The sequence below is a fragment of the Osmia bicornis genome, chromosome 11, assembly GCF_907164935.1.
Source record: "Osmia bicornis bicornis chromosome 11, iOsmBic2.1, whole genome shotgun sequence".
Taxonomy (NCBI): Eukaryota; Metazoa; Arthropoda; class Insecta; order Hymenoptera; family Megachilidae; genus Osmia; species Osmia bicornis.
The window spans coordinates 5,231,460-5,243,021 of record NC_060226.1 but is presented as its reverse complement, the minus strand read 5'-3'; the positions used below and the strand labels follow the sequence as shown (position 1 = coordinate 5,243,021).

Sequence of the window (11,562 nt, the reverse complement as noted above, 5' to 3'; positions counted from 1 at the left end):
TAACCATAATATTTTCATCGTTATCGATTCACCGGGATATCGCAAATTAGTTATTTCAATCGTCTTGTCGCAGTTTCGAAAACATCTCGATTACATGTAACCTACTCCAAGCGGGTCCATTCAATTTCCAATGAAATATTTCGAAATTCATCCTGCTGCTGTCGAAGTAACGCGATCCATTCGAGTTCGTCGGTGTAAGAACAGATGAAGAGAGATTCTTTTCGATTCGTCCTGTTCCCCGTTGCAAAGACAGCAAGTAGGCCAGGCTCGAATCTCGCGCTGCTTTTGTCTCGCAGCCGCTCCTTCTCGCTATTTCTGGACTCGACCAATCTTTTTTCTTTATTCCTCTTCCTTTGCGACGACCCCGTCAACCTTTGAGATTCGCAACCCCCAGAAATTCGCCAAGACCAACTTAAAGAGGCCACGTATCTCCGAAGAGCCCGGGACAATTTGGGAGATGGAATTAGGCACGCGAATGCGTCGCGGTGAAATTCTTTTAGTCGAAACAATTTTATTTTCACCGGTTAGAGGAGAATCTTTTTCGATTTCTCATCGGTCCGATAAGCGTTACGCAAACGCGGCTTTCATTCTGTTTCGTGTAACCGATGTAACGCGGTCGTTACCGTTATTTGGACCAACAATGTCAACCGATTCGTCTCTTTAACGCTGGGGAAATGTGGTACATTGAACGGTACCATTCGAGCGGATGCCATTCGATGGAACTGCACTCGCTGCTGTTATTCGAAACTTCCTTCAGTCAGTTTCTGTTGCTGGTATAATTATTATTATCGTCGTTTTCTTTTATCAAGTAGTATTTTCTTTAACGCGGACTCGATTGAAACGATTAGAATTTTTATAAAAAAAAAGTCCCGTTGAGAATTAGAAGAGAAATAATTTTCTAGTTGGTACGTGCACGTGCATACAAACGCACGTTTACATGGTTAATGAGAGAAAAATATTGCGTTACGATGTTGCACAATGTTGAAACGAGTTGATACGCGCAAAACGTGAACCTCGCGTAATGAATCTTTGCTCCTATAAATAGGCATGTATCAAACTGTCCGTATCCCGCGACACACTTTAACCAACACCGTTGGAATCGTCTGAGAAAGCAGAGAGGATTCGCTGCAATGTTGTTTCGTTGAGAAATTACCATTGTTATTGTTTGTTCATCGATGATATCATCGGATTTTATTTTTCATTTTTCTCTCTACATTTCTTACTTCGCTTTAATTACGCGTTTTATTACAACACGTGATAAGTATTAATAGATTCAAACATAGAATAGATTTTTTTCAAATAAATATAAGATTTATTGCTAAGTACTCTTACAGTTACACAATGGTAAAGAAAGTTTCAAAAGCATCGCAATTGTTAATAAGATAGAAAAAAAAAAAATAATGAAAGTACGAAAGAAGAATTCGTATATTTAAATAGACGAGCGCAGCGCGGCGTGGGTGATTCGGCTCGATTCGGCTTGATTCGGCTGGTCTCGGTCTGCGCCGGCGCTTATGTAACGGTCGCGCGTCCAATACACGTGCTCGCGACCACGTGGACACCGGTCACGTTATGCTGGCCGATATCTCTGAAAATGGAATTATTCTTACGTAGTCGCTTAACCTCGTAACAAACAGAACCTGTCGATCCCGAGTTCACGATGACTGACACGTGAAGATCATTTTTGGATCTGTCCGACACAGGAATACAAACGATTTTTATTTAGCATCATCCGTGGCCAATTTTCTCCTCTTTTCTATTTTTTTTTTCTTTTCATTTTCATCTGTTTCTATGTTGGCTATTTTTACATCGCTTTAACGATGACATAATAACGTTGGTTTCAGTGGGAAATCATTTTTAGCTAGGCACGTGTGTAGTTAGACAGGTTGAAAATCTAATTAGCTAATTTCCAAATCGAACCTTCCCAATTAGGGATGAAGTTTCACGAAGAGCATCGAACCTTTGACGTGGATCTAATTGAACAAGTTGAAACGGTAATGGCAACATCGAACGAGATGTCGAAACGAGATCGAGCGAAATGCTGGTGTTCGATTGCGTTCACAGCAGGCGAATAAGGGGCAAAGGAATGATATATTACACGGCGCAACTAAGACGATAATTATATGCTGGACGCGTTGCCATTATCTAACCGCAGACTACACTCCCACCTAGATTCCAAACAATGTGACTGGACGGGGACCTTTAACAGAGTTATCTTGCCCAACGCAGCTGCTCGAGCGTGTCGTAACCGACGGTGCAACGAGCTAAATTGTCGTTAACGGTAAATTATGATGGCAAGAAATGTTCAACTAGCGTCTGTATACGTTGTTCGGGGATCTAGAATCGATTTGTTGTCCTCGATGGATCGTTCGTAGAATTTGAAAAACACTCGCTAACCAGACGTTATTAATTTATTCGAATCGGCAGGTATTTACCTTTGCGAGTCGATGCGAATAATTTTCAGGAAATTCATTAGGATTCTAGGAGAATTATTAAAATAGGGTACGTTTTTGAAATTCAGTCTTGTTTCGGGCGCGTGTTTTTAAAGACACGCGTTAAAAAGCACCTTTATCCACCTTGATTCTGTTAATTATTAATTCAAGATCTAATCACTATTTGAAAATTGATGTAATACAAAGCATTTCGTTTTAAATGATTTCCTTTATTATTAGCGTTACATTATATATTTTTTAACCACGCTGTTTTGTTTTGTATTCTTGCTTATAGCTAACATTCTACACATACTAATAGTCTCATAAAACCATAAGGATGCTTCAAGATACGTGTTTTAGGTATAAAATCATTGATGTCGCGTCGTAGTGTATAAAATACGATAAAACAAGTGAACGAATATCGACGTATAAATGGTTACACAGTAGTGGGAGTAATAAATAAACAAGTTATTATATAATTTACGAGTAAATGGACGAGAGAATGGATGAAATTGGATTTAAGCTCTCGGTTTACGACGTTTCTTGCTTGTCACGTAATTGCAACATTCTTCGCCAGTGCTGGAGGATTCCGAGCAATCGCATTCGGAACACGTGCACGGTGACGACGAACGTCCTGTAACGACACAAATAATCATCGCCCGTCGATAAAATCGAATTTTTAGTCTCGAAGCTATAAATAATTCGAAGAAAAAGTACTCACTTTTGCGACGAGACGTCTTCTTCTTCGACGGCCTCGAACCGCAAACTTTCCTTGCTGATCGCGACGACCGTGAATTTCGATTTTTCGCTTTTCCTTTGCCTTTTCGCCTTTGGGGCGAGCTATCGAAACAGTCGCACCCTGAACATGCACAGCTATCAGAGTAGTCTGATGTGAAAGAGGATTCAGAAGTACTGGAATACGAGCTACTACTGCTCGTACTTTCTGAACGACGTCTACCACCCCCGCAACAAAACGATTTCCTGGTCGTTTTCTTCGTGGATGATTTCCTGCAACTTTATAATTACTCGTTTTTCTTGAACTCGTTTAAATTTGTAACTGTCAGATGAACATAAACAGCGAAGGCGTTTGTTGATGAACTTTTTCCGTATAGAAGGACGATCGAACGAAACGCGTGAACGTTACAATAGAAGAATTTTAAGAAAAACCTTGTGAAAATGATATGTTTCTTACCTCATTTTGTTAGGATTCTTTAACTGTAGCTGTTTGCCTTAGAAATTCTATGGCAGGTTGAAATTCTTTCTTGTGGAAATATTTACTTCACTTTCTTTTTTATTGTCCACGTGAACTATTTTCATTTAACACTGTAATTAATTGAATATCACCGTAATGTTTGTACAGATTCAATCACGGAAAAAGATTTCAACGATCGCCAACGTTCTCTTCTTTGGTTCAGACGCGAATGTTTCCCGTGACAAATAGTTCGCTCTTACTTATATACACAACATTCGCCTTTTCAAAATTTGTTTACCCGTTTGAAGTACGTTTGGAGTCGGAGTCGAACTTCAAACGTATGCTACGTATATACGTTACAAAAAAACAATAATCACGCATAAATGATTAACAATGATTAATTGAAATTTTAGTTCTATGTTTGTACTATTATAGTACGAAAGCAAATAATGAAATTCGAAATAGTTTCCAACGTAATCAAGCTTGAGGTGTTTCCACGCCGGTAAGACAGAAATCGGTCTTCTTTCAAACTGTTTTCGCATCGATCGAATTTACAGTCTGCTTACTTTGTCCTTTGTTCTATTATCGAGTATTGTTATTAGATAAATAATTGAAAGTCGCAGGTTAATTGCTCGTGACGATTCGAGCTGAAGTAGCGACTTTAAATGAAAAGGTGCAGACCAGATTGCAGACCTTGTTATGCAAGTCGAATGTTGACGCAATTCTGATCTAATCTGAGCGCGATCGTGGTGCCGATCCTTGGGAAAACTTGAATTGCACGCTTTATTTATTAGCTGTATCAGAAGAAATCGAAAGGGCGCCATTAGTAGCGTAACGTTAACCCTTGAGACTCGAAAATTACATCACATTATTAACATAGTAGAAAAATCGTCGGCTATTTAGAGTTAACAAACATAATATTATTCCTTTTCTTTCTGTTCTCTCTTAATTGGGGCGTGAGGCAATCAAGTGGACGAAATTCGATAATCCTGCCACGAATAGTCGTAAAGAAAAATGGGGAGCGAAATAGTAAGATTAATTTTGCTCGAATAGTCGAGGGGTGGTTTGAACTCCTCAAGGCACGTAAACGAGGGTGCTGTAGCTTTATGGCACCCCGTGGAACAGGGTTGCAACGTGACTCAGCAACTGGAATGACGTAAGAAAACAGGGAATCGTAAGAGGGCAGAGAACCCTAATCTCTTCCTATCTCGAGCTGTACACCGATCGGGGGATACACCCTTGAAATCAATTCACCCTCTTCTTGTATTCCCTTAGATCTATAAGCGAAGAGGGAGATACTTCTGTATTAATTTCTTATGGTACAATTGTTTATTATATAAATGTTTACAAAACTAAAGTTTATTTGAATAGAAAAATAGGAATGCACAAAGAACACTAGGCTATTTTACCTTTTGACTGTGACGCGGTGTAAAATGAATTTACTAGCAGTTTTAATTTAATCGCTTCAGTTATCAATGCGACTCGATGTCCCAGCGGTGATTGAACTGCTTGAAAATTCACAGGACAGAGTATTGAATGCACATATCGGTAATTATAGTCGAAAGCATCGCGTCGCGACGGCCATTCACGCTGTCATCGACAGACGCCACCGCTTTGTCTAGCGTTTCGACGTCGACTCGGCTGACAGATTGAAGATCGATGCGACAATAGAGGTCTTGCATCGTATATTTCCATTGTCTCGTTAATCTGTCTCGTTAATTCCATTCTACCTGCTCTCGAACGGTGATTTCTTCTCTGTTTCACGAATCGTTTTAACAGCAGTTGCAAATTGTCACGGTACATTATTTGGTATCATTTTGTCGCGAGGTTTTTCTGTTTTTCGATAATTCAATCTGTTCCATTATTATATCGATTCATCGATCACTGTATCGGTCTTGGAAAAATTTATTCTCACGTATGACAAATCATTTGTAGACGATGCTAAGAGGGATCAATATGTTAAAATTACACAATTTATAACTCGAGATGCAAATTATTAATTAGTATATTATAACTGCTATATTATTATTAAATAATTAATACGATAAACATTAATTTTATCATATTACATGTACGCTTGGAGAACAGTATCGATAGTGCCATCTAGTAGCAACATTGATAAGTTTTCATATACGCGGTAAGATTTATTTACCATCTAATACCACATTTAAAAAAATTATCATATAATCATAAATATTAACAATAACGTAACGTTAAAAACATCCAATATTAAATATTAAAAATTATGTAACATTTTACTTCATTATTGCAAATTCGTAAACTGTATGCTTAGGAGTAGAACGAAAGGGTTACATGGGTTGTTGTCGAACAACCCTACAACGTACCTTACCAAGTGTATCGAACCCACATAGAGTTTCGATCGTACATTTATGTATTGTGCCATTCACTTTCGTTTGGTCGGGGTGGTTGGACGAAGTATCGTGCGACGGGGTGGCAAAGGGTGCTCGAAGAGGGTTGCGCAGCCGCGATGACCGTTGTCCAGCAGGTAGATCGCGGGTTATCCTTCACTTGGTCGCACCTGCACGAGCGCTAGAGAAAAAAAGTCGAATTCGAAGGGGTTGCGATCGTCGTTGAAGCCGGTGATTAAAACAACAGGCAAAATAAGGGGTTCACGTGTCGCGAACGGGGAGTTCAGTGAGTATCTCTTTTTCATCCCCCTCTGGATTCGGGGATGTTTGTTGTTTTGAAATCGAAAGAGCCGGGGTCGATGAACGAGGAGAAACTTGACGAAGGAAACAATTTTTGTTTCTGTCATTTTTAAAGCGAAATAGTTTTATTACTGTTTAATCATTTTCTTTATCATTTGTATGTTTATTTTCCTTTTATCACTGGCACAAAATTTGGATTTTTAAATGACGGCATTATTAATCAATCCACTCTTTGTTTACAAGTGAAGTTTCTAACAAAGAGTTTTCATAGAATTTTTCGTAGAATTTTAATAGAAATCCGAAGTATAATCAATTCATGAGAAGTAAAGTTCATCGTTGCGTCAATTTACGGAAACTTAATGGGAGAAAGGATTTGATCGATAAATTCGAACGATTTTCTGTCGCGGTAAAAGCTCGTTAAAAATTTATCTTTCGACATTTATGAACACTTTCTTGTCCTTACACAGACAACATGTATGATGTGTACTATAATCATTCTCCTCGTTTAAGCCTATTTCGAAGCTAAAGATAGCTTTAAAGTGCTTTTCTAAAATAATCGTTTCAAAGAAGTTGTCGCAGCAATGCGAATAATAAAGTCGCGTGTACGTAGAGTCGCACTTGAATCGATACAAAGATTATTATGTGCGGGTGGTACCCGTGCCTAATATAGCAGCTAGTTTTCTTTAACGCGTCAACCGAGTCGCTACAAAAGTGTCCATTATAATTTCGCGATATTTTCACGCGAACGCAATAGAATATTAATTAAAAACAGCGAAAGATCAAGGGGGGTTGAAACGTAAGTTACTAGGCCGCAACAAGTCGACCGTGTTCGAGGTCGTTCATTTGATCCTGGCATTGGCACTAGTCTCTAGAGAGGCGTGTATTATTCAAACCACGATAATCAATGAAGTCTTATGGATTAGGTTGACCCAAGTTTCCATTTCCTCGATGGCGACCGTATTACACTTTATCGGTGGCTACCCGCTCGAATAGTAGTGCATGGTTAAACTTGCGTCAAAGAAGAATGTTTGCGCGTTTTGCGAACGCGGTCAGGCGGTCTTTGCCAAAATGTGGCGGTTTCAAAATTCCAGGAATGGAGAAGCCCGACTCCTCCATGGGGGACGAGAGCAACATCGAACTCGAGGACAGAGATCCTAACAGCCTGAACACCCACTTACAGGTACTTTTAAAATGTTTCCCCTGTTGCAAAGTGAAAATATATGTTCTATTTATAAGAGCAGTGATCTTGACATTTGAAAAAAAAAAAAAGGATAATGTAGTAACATTAATACATGGTTATTGAACATTCAATTCCGAAAGTAGATCACTGAAACAAACACACATATATACGATAGGTGATGTGGGACGATGTGATCGGAGAACCGGAAGGGATACGGAGTCCAGAGTGCGCGTGGCGTCTCAGCGGCCACTGCTTCCGGTTGTCCAGAAGTTGCTGTTACGTGTTGCTTTCCGTTCTTGTCGCTCCTTTGCTCGCCCTTTGCTTCGGTTTCACGTTCGCCTGTCTCGCGTTTCAGGTGAGAAAATGGGAAATAGTAAAATTCTACATCGCACAGTTGCACCCTAATAATTTTCTTGCACCGTATCTTGCACAAAGCTTCAAATATGGAACGTATCGGTATTGAATTTATAACACATTGGTTTTTAAGATAAATTAATAAACGAAACATTGCAGCACATATGGTGTGTAGCACCCTGCCTCCGCGTCTGGAAGATCACTTTTGCAGTGACGAGAAATTTTTTCACCGCGGTGACCCAAGCCATCATACGACCTGTTATGGATTCATTTGGCTATCTGTTTCACAACATTCGCGTGTCGAATCAGAAGCTACCTGACGGTCCTGCGGAGAAGGACGACATCCTGGTGGTGTAAAATACATCGTTTATTATTATAATTAACAAAGTGCCTTTCGACGATCAGCATTGAAATACTTTCTCCTTTTGTCTTCGTTAGACGCAGGAATCTCGTACTGAACGTTTCTGCAACTCTAACTATTAATAGTGACAGATACTCGTTGATCCTCGGTGATCATTGAAAGAAGCATATGACTATATCAATTGTTATAACGTTTTGTAAATAAAAGTTGTATCGGTGCAAACTTGTCGTTGAGAAGCTCAGGAGGGATTCATTTAATTATTTGATTAAATGTTACTGAACAATAAATACAAATTTCCCGCCAGTCGCTCGATCAAACAGGGATCCTCATCTCTGTCAACGTCGACGCTCTTTCGTAATCAAATGTTATTTAAATAGAAAGCATACTGATAAAGAATGAACGAAAAGAAACGAGCAAAAAGAAGATGTACTTTTTTCGAGCACAGCTCTGATAAGAGACGCCTTCCATAGATCAACCAGCCAGTTTTTTCCTGGCTGTGAAGATGGCGGCGCTCACGCGAAAGATTCTATCACGATGTGATCGATTCCAGTATGGAATTTCATTTAGAAGTATCCTTTCGTTATAGGATACGAATGCAATCGCAGCTTGAAAGGGAAGAATTTTTAATCCTTGTTTTCTGTTCAATTAGAAAGTGTATTCCTTTTTCTTCTATGGTTAGAAATTTTCTTTTTGGAGCTGTAAGTTTCCGTCCCCTTGAACTATATTATTCTTAATCGTCGTTTTCAATTGTCAGATATCTCAGTTTCACCTTCACTCAGAGGAAAGCGTAAGTGTCTTTTATTTCGATTTATTTATTGACTTTTGGGTAATCACACCTGCTTCAGTTGTCTAGGAACTTTTCAGTCTGTCTTCAGGTGGCAGCACTTACTCAGTGTCATTTAGAGCGGGCATTTCAATTCGAATATGTATTCTAATAAACTCGAAAGTCCTGAAATTTAACTTGATAAGACTCAAAGATGAAATCTCCCTGATAAACAGCCACTTTCAACTGGGAAGATCCATTTGATCTCGAGTCCCAGCTGACGCAGGATGAGGTCTTGATCAGGGATCAATTCCGAACGTACTGTCGCGAGAAATTGTTGCCACGTGTGGTGGAAGCGAATCGCAAGGAGATTTTTCACAAAGAAATCATGAGGGAGATGGGTCAGTTGGGTATCCTGGGGTGCACCATGAAGGGTTACGGTGCTGCTGGTGTCTCCTCCGTGGCATACGGACTCCTGGCCAAGGAGATCGAGTACGTGGACAGTGGGTACAGGTCTACACTGTCGGTTCAGTCTTCTCTGGTAGCAGGTGCCATCTACGATCACGGGGACGAGTCGCAGAAGCAGCGATTCCTTCCGAAACTGAGTACGTTTCAGGAGCAGAATCGATGATTTCCTTGGTCATGATGATCCTAATTTTCTTTTAGTCTCTGGGGAACTGATCGGTTGTTTCGGACTGACCGAGCCCAATCATGGCAGTGACCCTGGATCAATGGAGACCAAGGCTACTTACGATTCAGGGAAGAAGGTTTACAGGTTGAATGGGAGCAAAACATGGTCAGTTCACTATTGCTGTTTAAGAAAGAATGAGCTGTAAGTGATGACTCGAAAGTATCGTTACACGATTGATCCTCTGAGCTAGGATCACTAATGCACCAGTCGCTGACGTGCTGATCGTATGGGCCAAGTGCGAGGACAACATGATCCGAGGATTCATCATCGAAAGGAAGGGCAACGAAAGCCGACTGTCCACGCCAAAGATAGAAGGCAAGTTCTCGCTGAGGGCCTCCGTCACTGGCATGATCCTGATGGACAACGTGGAGGTGCCCAAGGAGAACCTACTACCAAACGTTCAAGGTCTCAAAGTAAGGCCTGTCGATGTGGTTCCTGGTGATCGTAGATGATTACCCATTCCTATTATCCCACCATAGCCCAATGGCATTCCCACTTCAACTCCAGAAACTGACAACAAGTATAAAAGAAACTTTAACGATCAGCTCACCTGCTAAAAAGAATCGTCTGTAATGTAGGGTCCGTTCACCTGCTTGAACAACGCTCGATATGGGATCGCGTGGGGTGCACTGGGTGCTGCTGAGGCTTGTTTGACCACAGCCAGGTCGTATGCCCTGGATAGGAAGCAATTTAACAGGCCGTTAGCGGCCAATCAATTAGTACAGAAGAAGTTGGCTGACATGATGTGCGACATCGCGATCGGTCTTCAGGCCTGCCTGAGAGTAGGCAGGCTGAAGGACGAGGGCAGGTACGACAGGAATGCTTAGGATACTGATTTCTCTTTTGTCAGCACATGTAGATAGACGTCTAATTTATTCAGTTTGCACGAGTACTGGTAACTCGAAACTAGGGACACTTGAAAGGTATCCAAGAACTGTCGACAGGTGACTGCAGCTGTTCTTAGAAAAAGAGTTGAAATTAAGGCTTCCTTGACTTGATTTAGAATGAGTTTCTAAAGTCCTTTATGGAAATTACTTTCCATAAACAAATTATTTGTCTGCTAGGGCTACACCAGAGATGATTTCTATAATAAAGAAGAACTCAGCCATGAAGGCTCTTGAAATCGCAAGGACAGCCAGGGACATGTTGGGTGGCAATGGGATTTCAGACGAGTATCATATTATCAGACATATGATGAATCTAGAGAGCGTAATTACTTACGAAGGTACATATAAATACCTCTGGATATAATGAACAAAATATTGTATAAATACTCTCTGCTATAGGTACAAACGACATCCACAGTTTGATACTGGGCAGAGCCATCACTGGCATACAGGCATTCTCTGCATAGACAAGGGTTAATTGTTAAAAAAGAAAAGGTAACGTCCCTTAGACGATTTATTTTATATACATTTGTATATTATTTTAATAAAACAAGCAAAGCGTTTTTTCTTTAAACGTCAAAGTTGAGGAAAATTTGAGAAGGTAAAGGATTGAAAGAGAAGAGAACGAGAATCGAACGTCTAATAAATGATAAGACGACCAACCATTGTTCCTCAAGTTTATTTGATTCTTTTTTTTTTTATATTAACTGTGAGTTTCCGCGGGTAACCCTTTCGCTTCAACCCCTTGCAACGAAGGCGTCCTCACTGTTATAATTTCACCTAGATTTTGCTTCAAATTAAATTTTATTAACAAAATAAAACGTTAATAAAAAAAAGAAGACGTATTGGGAAACAGAATACAGCTGCTAATTATTACCGAAAATTCGAAAAAACGCGCGTCTCGATTCGAAGAATTGAGAAAACAATAGAAAATACTTGGAATATTTTAATATTTCACTATTTTTCTTCTCTGTTCATGTTGAAAATCATGAAAAATCAGGTCCGTTCAACAAAGGGCGTTGCACAACACAAGCGA

At 40.0% G+C, this 11,562-nt stretch overlaps 3 protein-coding genes across 9 annotated transcripts in view; 2 read left to right on the top strand and 1 right to left on the bottom strand.

The window, feature by feature from the left end:
• The window catches only part of LOC114872453 (caveolin-3-like), a 191,649-nt gene that overhangs the window by 94,564 nt on the left and 85,523 nt on the right, over positions 1-11,562 (top strand). Inside the window, exons 1-4 of one of the 3 annotated variants that reach the window (XM_029179660.2) lie at positions 7,239-7,470; positions 7,646-7,825; positions 7,984-8,177; positions 8,263-8,488. The exons of 1 other annotated variant lie outside the window; for it this stretch is intronic. In XM_029179660.2, the coding sequence (XP_029035493.1) occupies positions 7,315-7,470; positions 7,646-7,825; positions 7,984-8,177; positions 8,263-8,344 (612 nt within the window). In that variant the 5' untranslated portion in view covers positions 7,239-7,314 and the 3' untranslated portion in view covers positions 8,345-8,488. Of the gene's footprint in view, positions 1-7,238; positions 7,471-7,645; positions 7,826-7,983; positions 8,489-11,562 lie in introns of those variants that run through there. One more of the 3 variants, XM_029179661.2, reaches the window with a different exon arrangement.
• On the bottom strand, positions 2,639-3,878 carry LOC114872454 (RNA-binding protein with serine-rich domain 1-like). Of its 2 annotated transcripts, none has more exons than XM_029179662.2 (3): positions 3,622-3,878; positions 3,151-3,443; positions 2,639-3,063 (listed from the first exon to the last, which is right to left on the bottom strand). In XM_029179662.2, the coding sequence occupies exons 1-3, from the start codon at positions 3,624-3,626 to the stop codon at positions 2,948-2,950; spliced, it is 414 nt and encodes a 137-aa protein (XP_029035495.1). In that variant the 5' UTR covers positions 3,627-3,878; the 3' UTR covers positions 2,639-2,947. The 2 variants fall into 2 exon arrangements, with proteins under 2 accessions (XP_029035495.1, XP_029035497.1); XM_029179664.2 differs by having other exon boundaries at positions 3,151-3,437.
• Positions 8,651-11,562, top strand: part of LOC114872422 (glutaryl-CoA dehydrogenase, mitochondrial) — a 78,311-nt gene continuing 75,399 nt past the window's right edge. For 3 of the 4 annotated variants that reach the window (XR_006829929.1, XR_006829928.1, XM_046288008.1), the window contains exons 1-8: positions 8,651-8,754; positions 8,940-8,972; positions 9,185-9,553; positions 9,615-9,744; positions 9,830-10,052; positions 10,218-10,447; positions 10,704-10,864; positions 10,926-11,021. Coding sequence is in view for 2 of the 4 variants with exons in the window: in XM_046288008.1 (XP_046143964.1) it covers positions 8,688-8,754; positions 8,940-8,972; positions 9,185-9,553; positions 9,615-9,744; positions 9,830-10,052; positions 10,218-10,447; positions 10,704-10,864; positions 10,926-10,993 (1,281 nt within the window). In the remaining 2 variants the exon portion in view is untranslated. Of the gene's footprint in view, positions 8,755-8,939; positions 8,973-9,184; positions 9,554-9,614; positions 9,745-9,829; positions 10,053-10,217; positions 10,448-10,703; positions 10,865-10,925; positions 11,194-11,562 lie in introns of those variants that run through there. The other variant, XM_029179582.2, reaches the window with a different exon arrangement.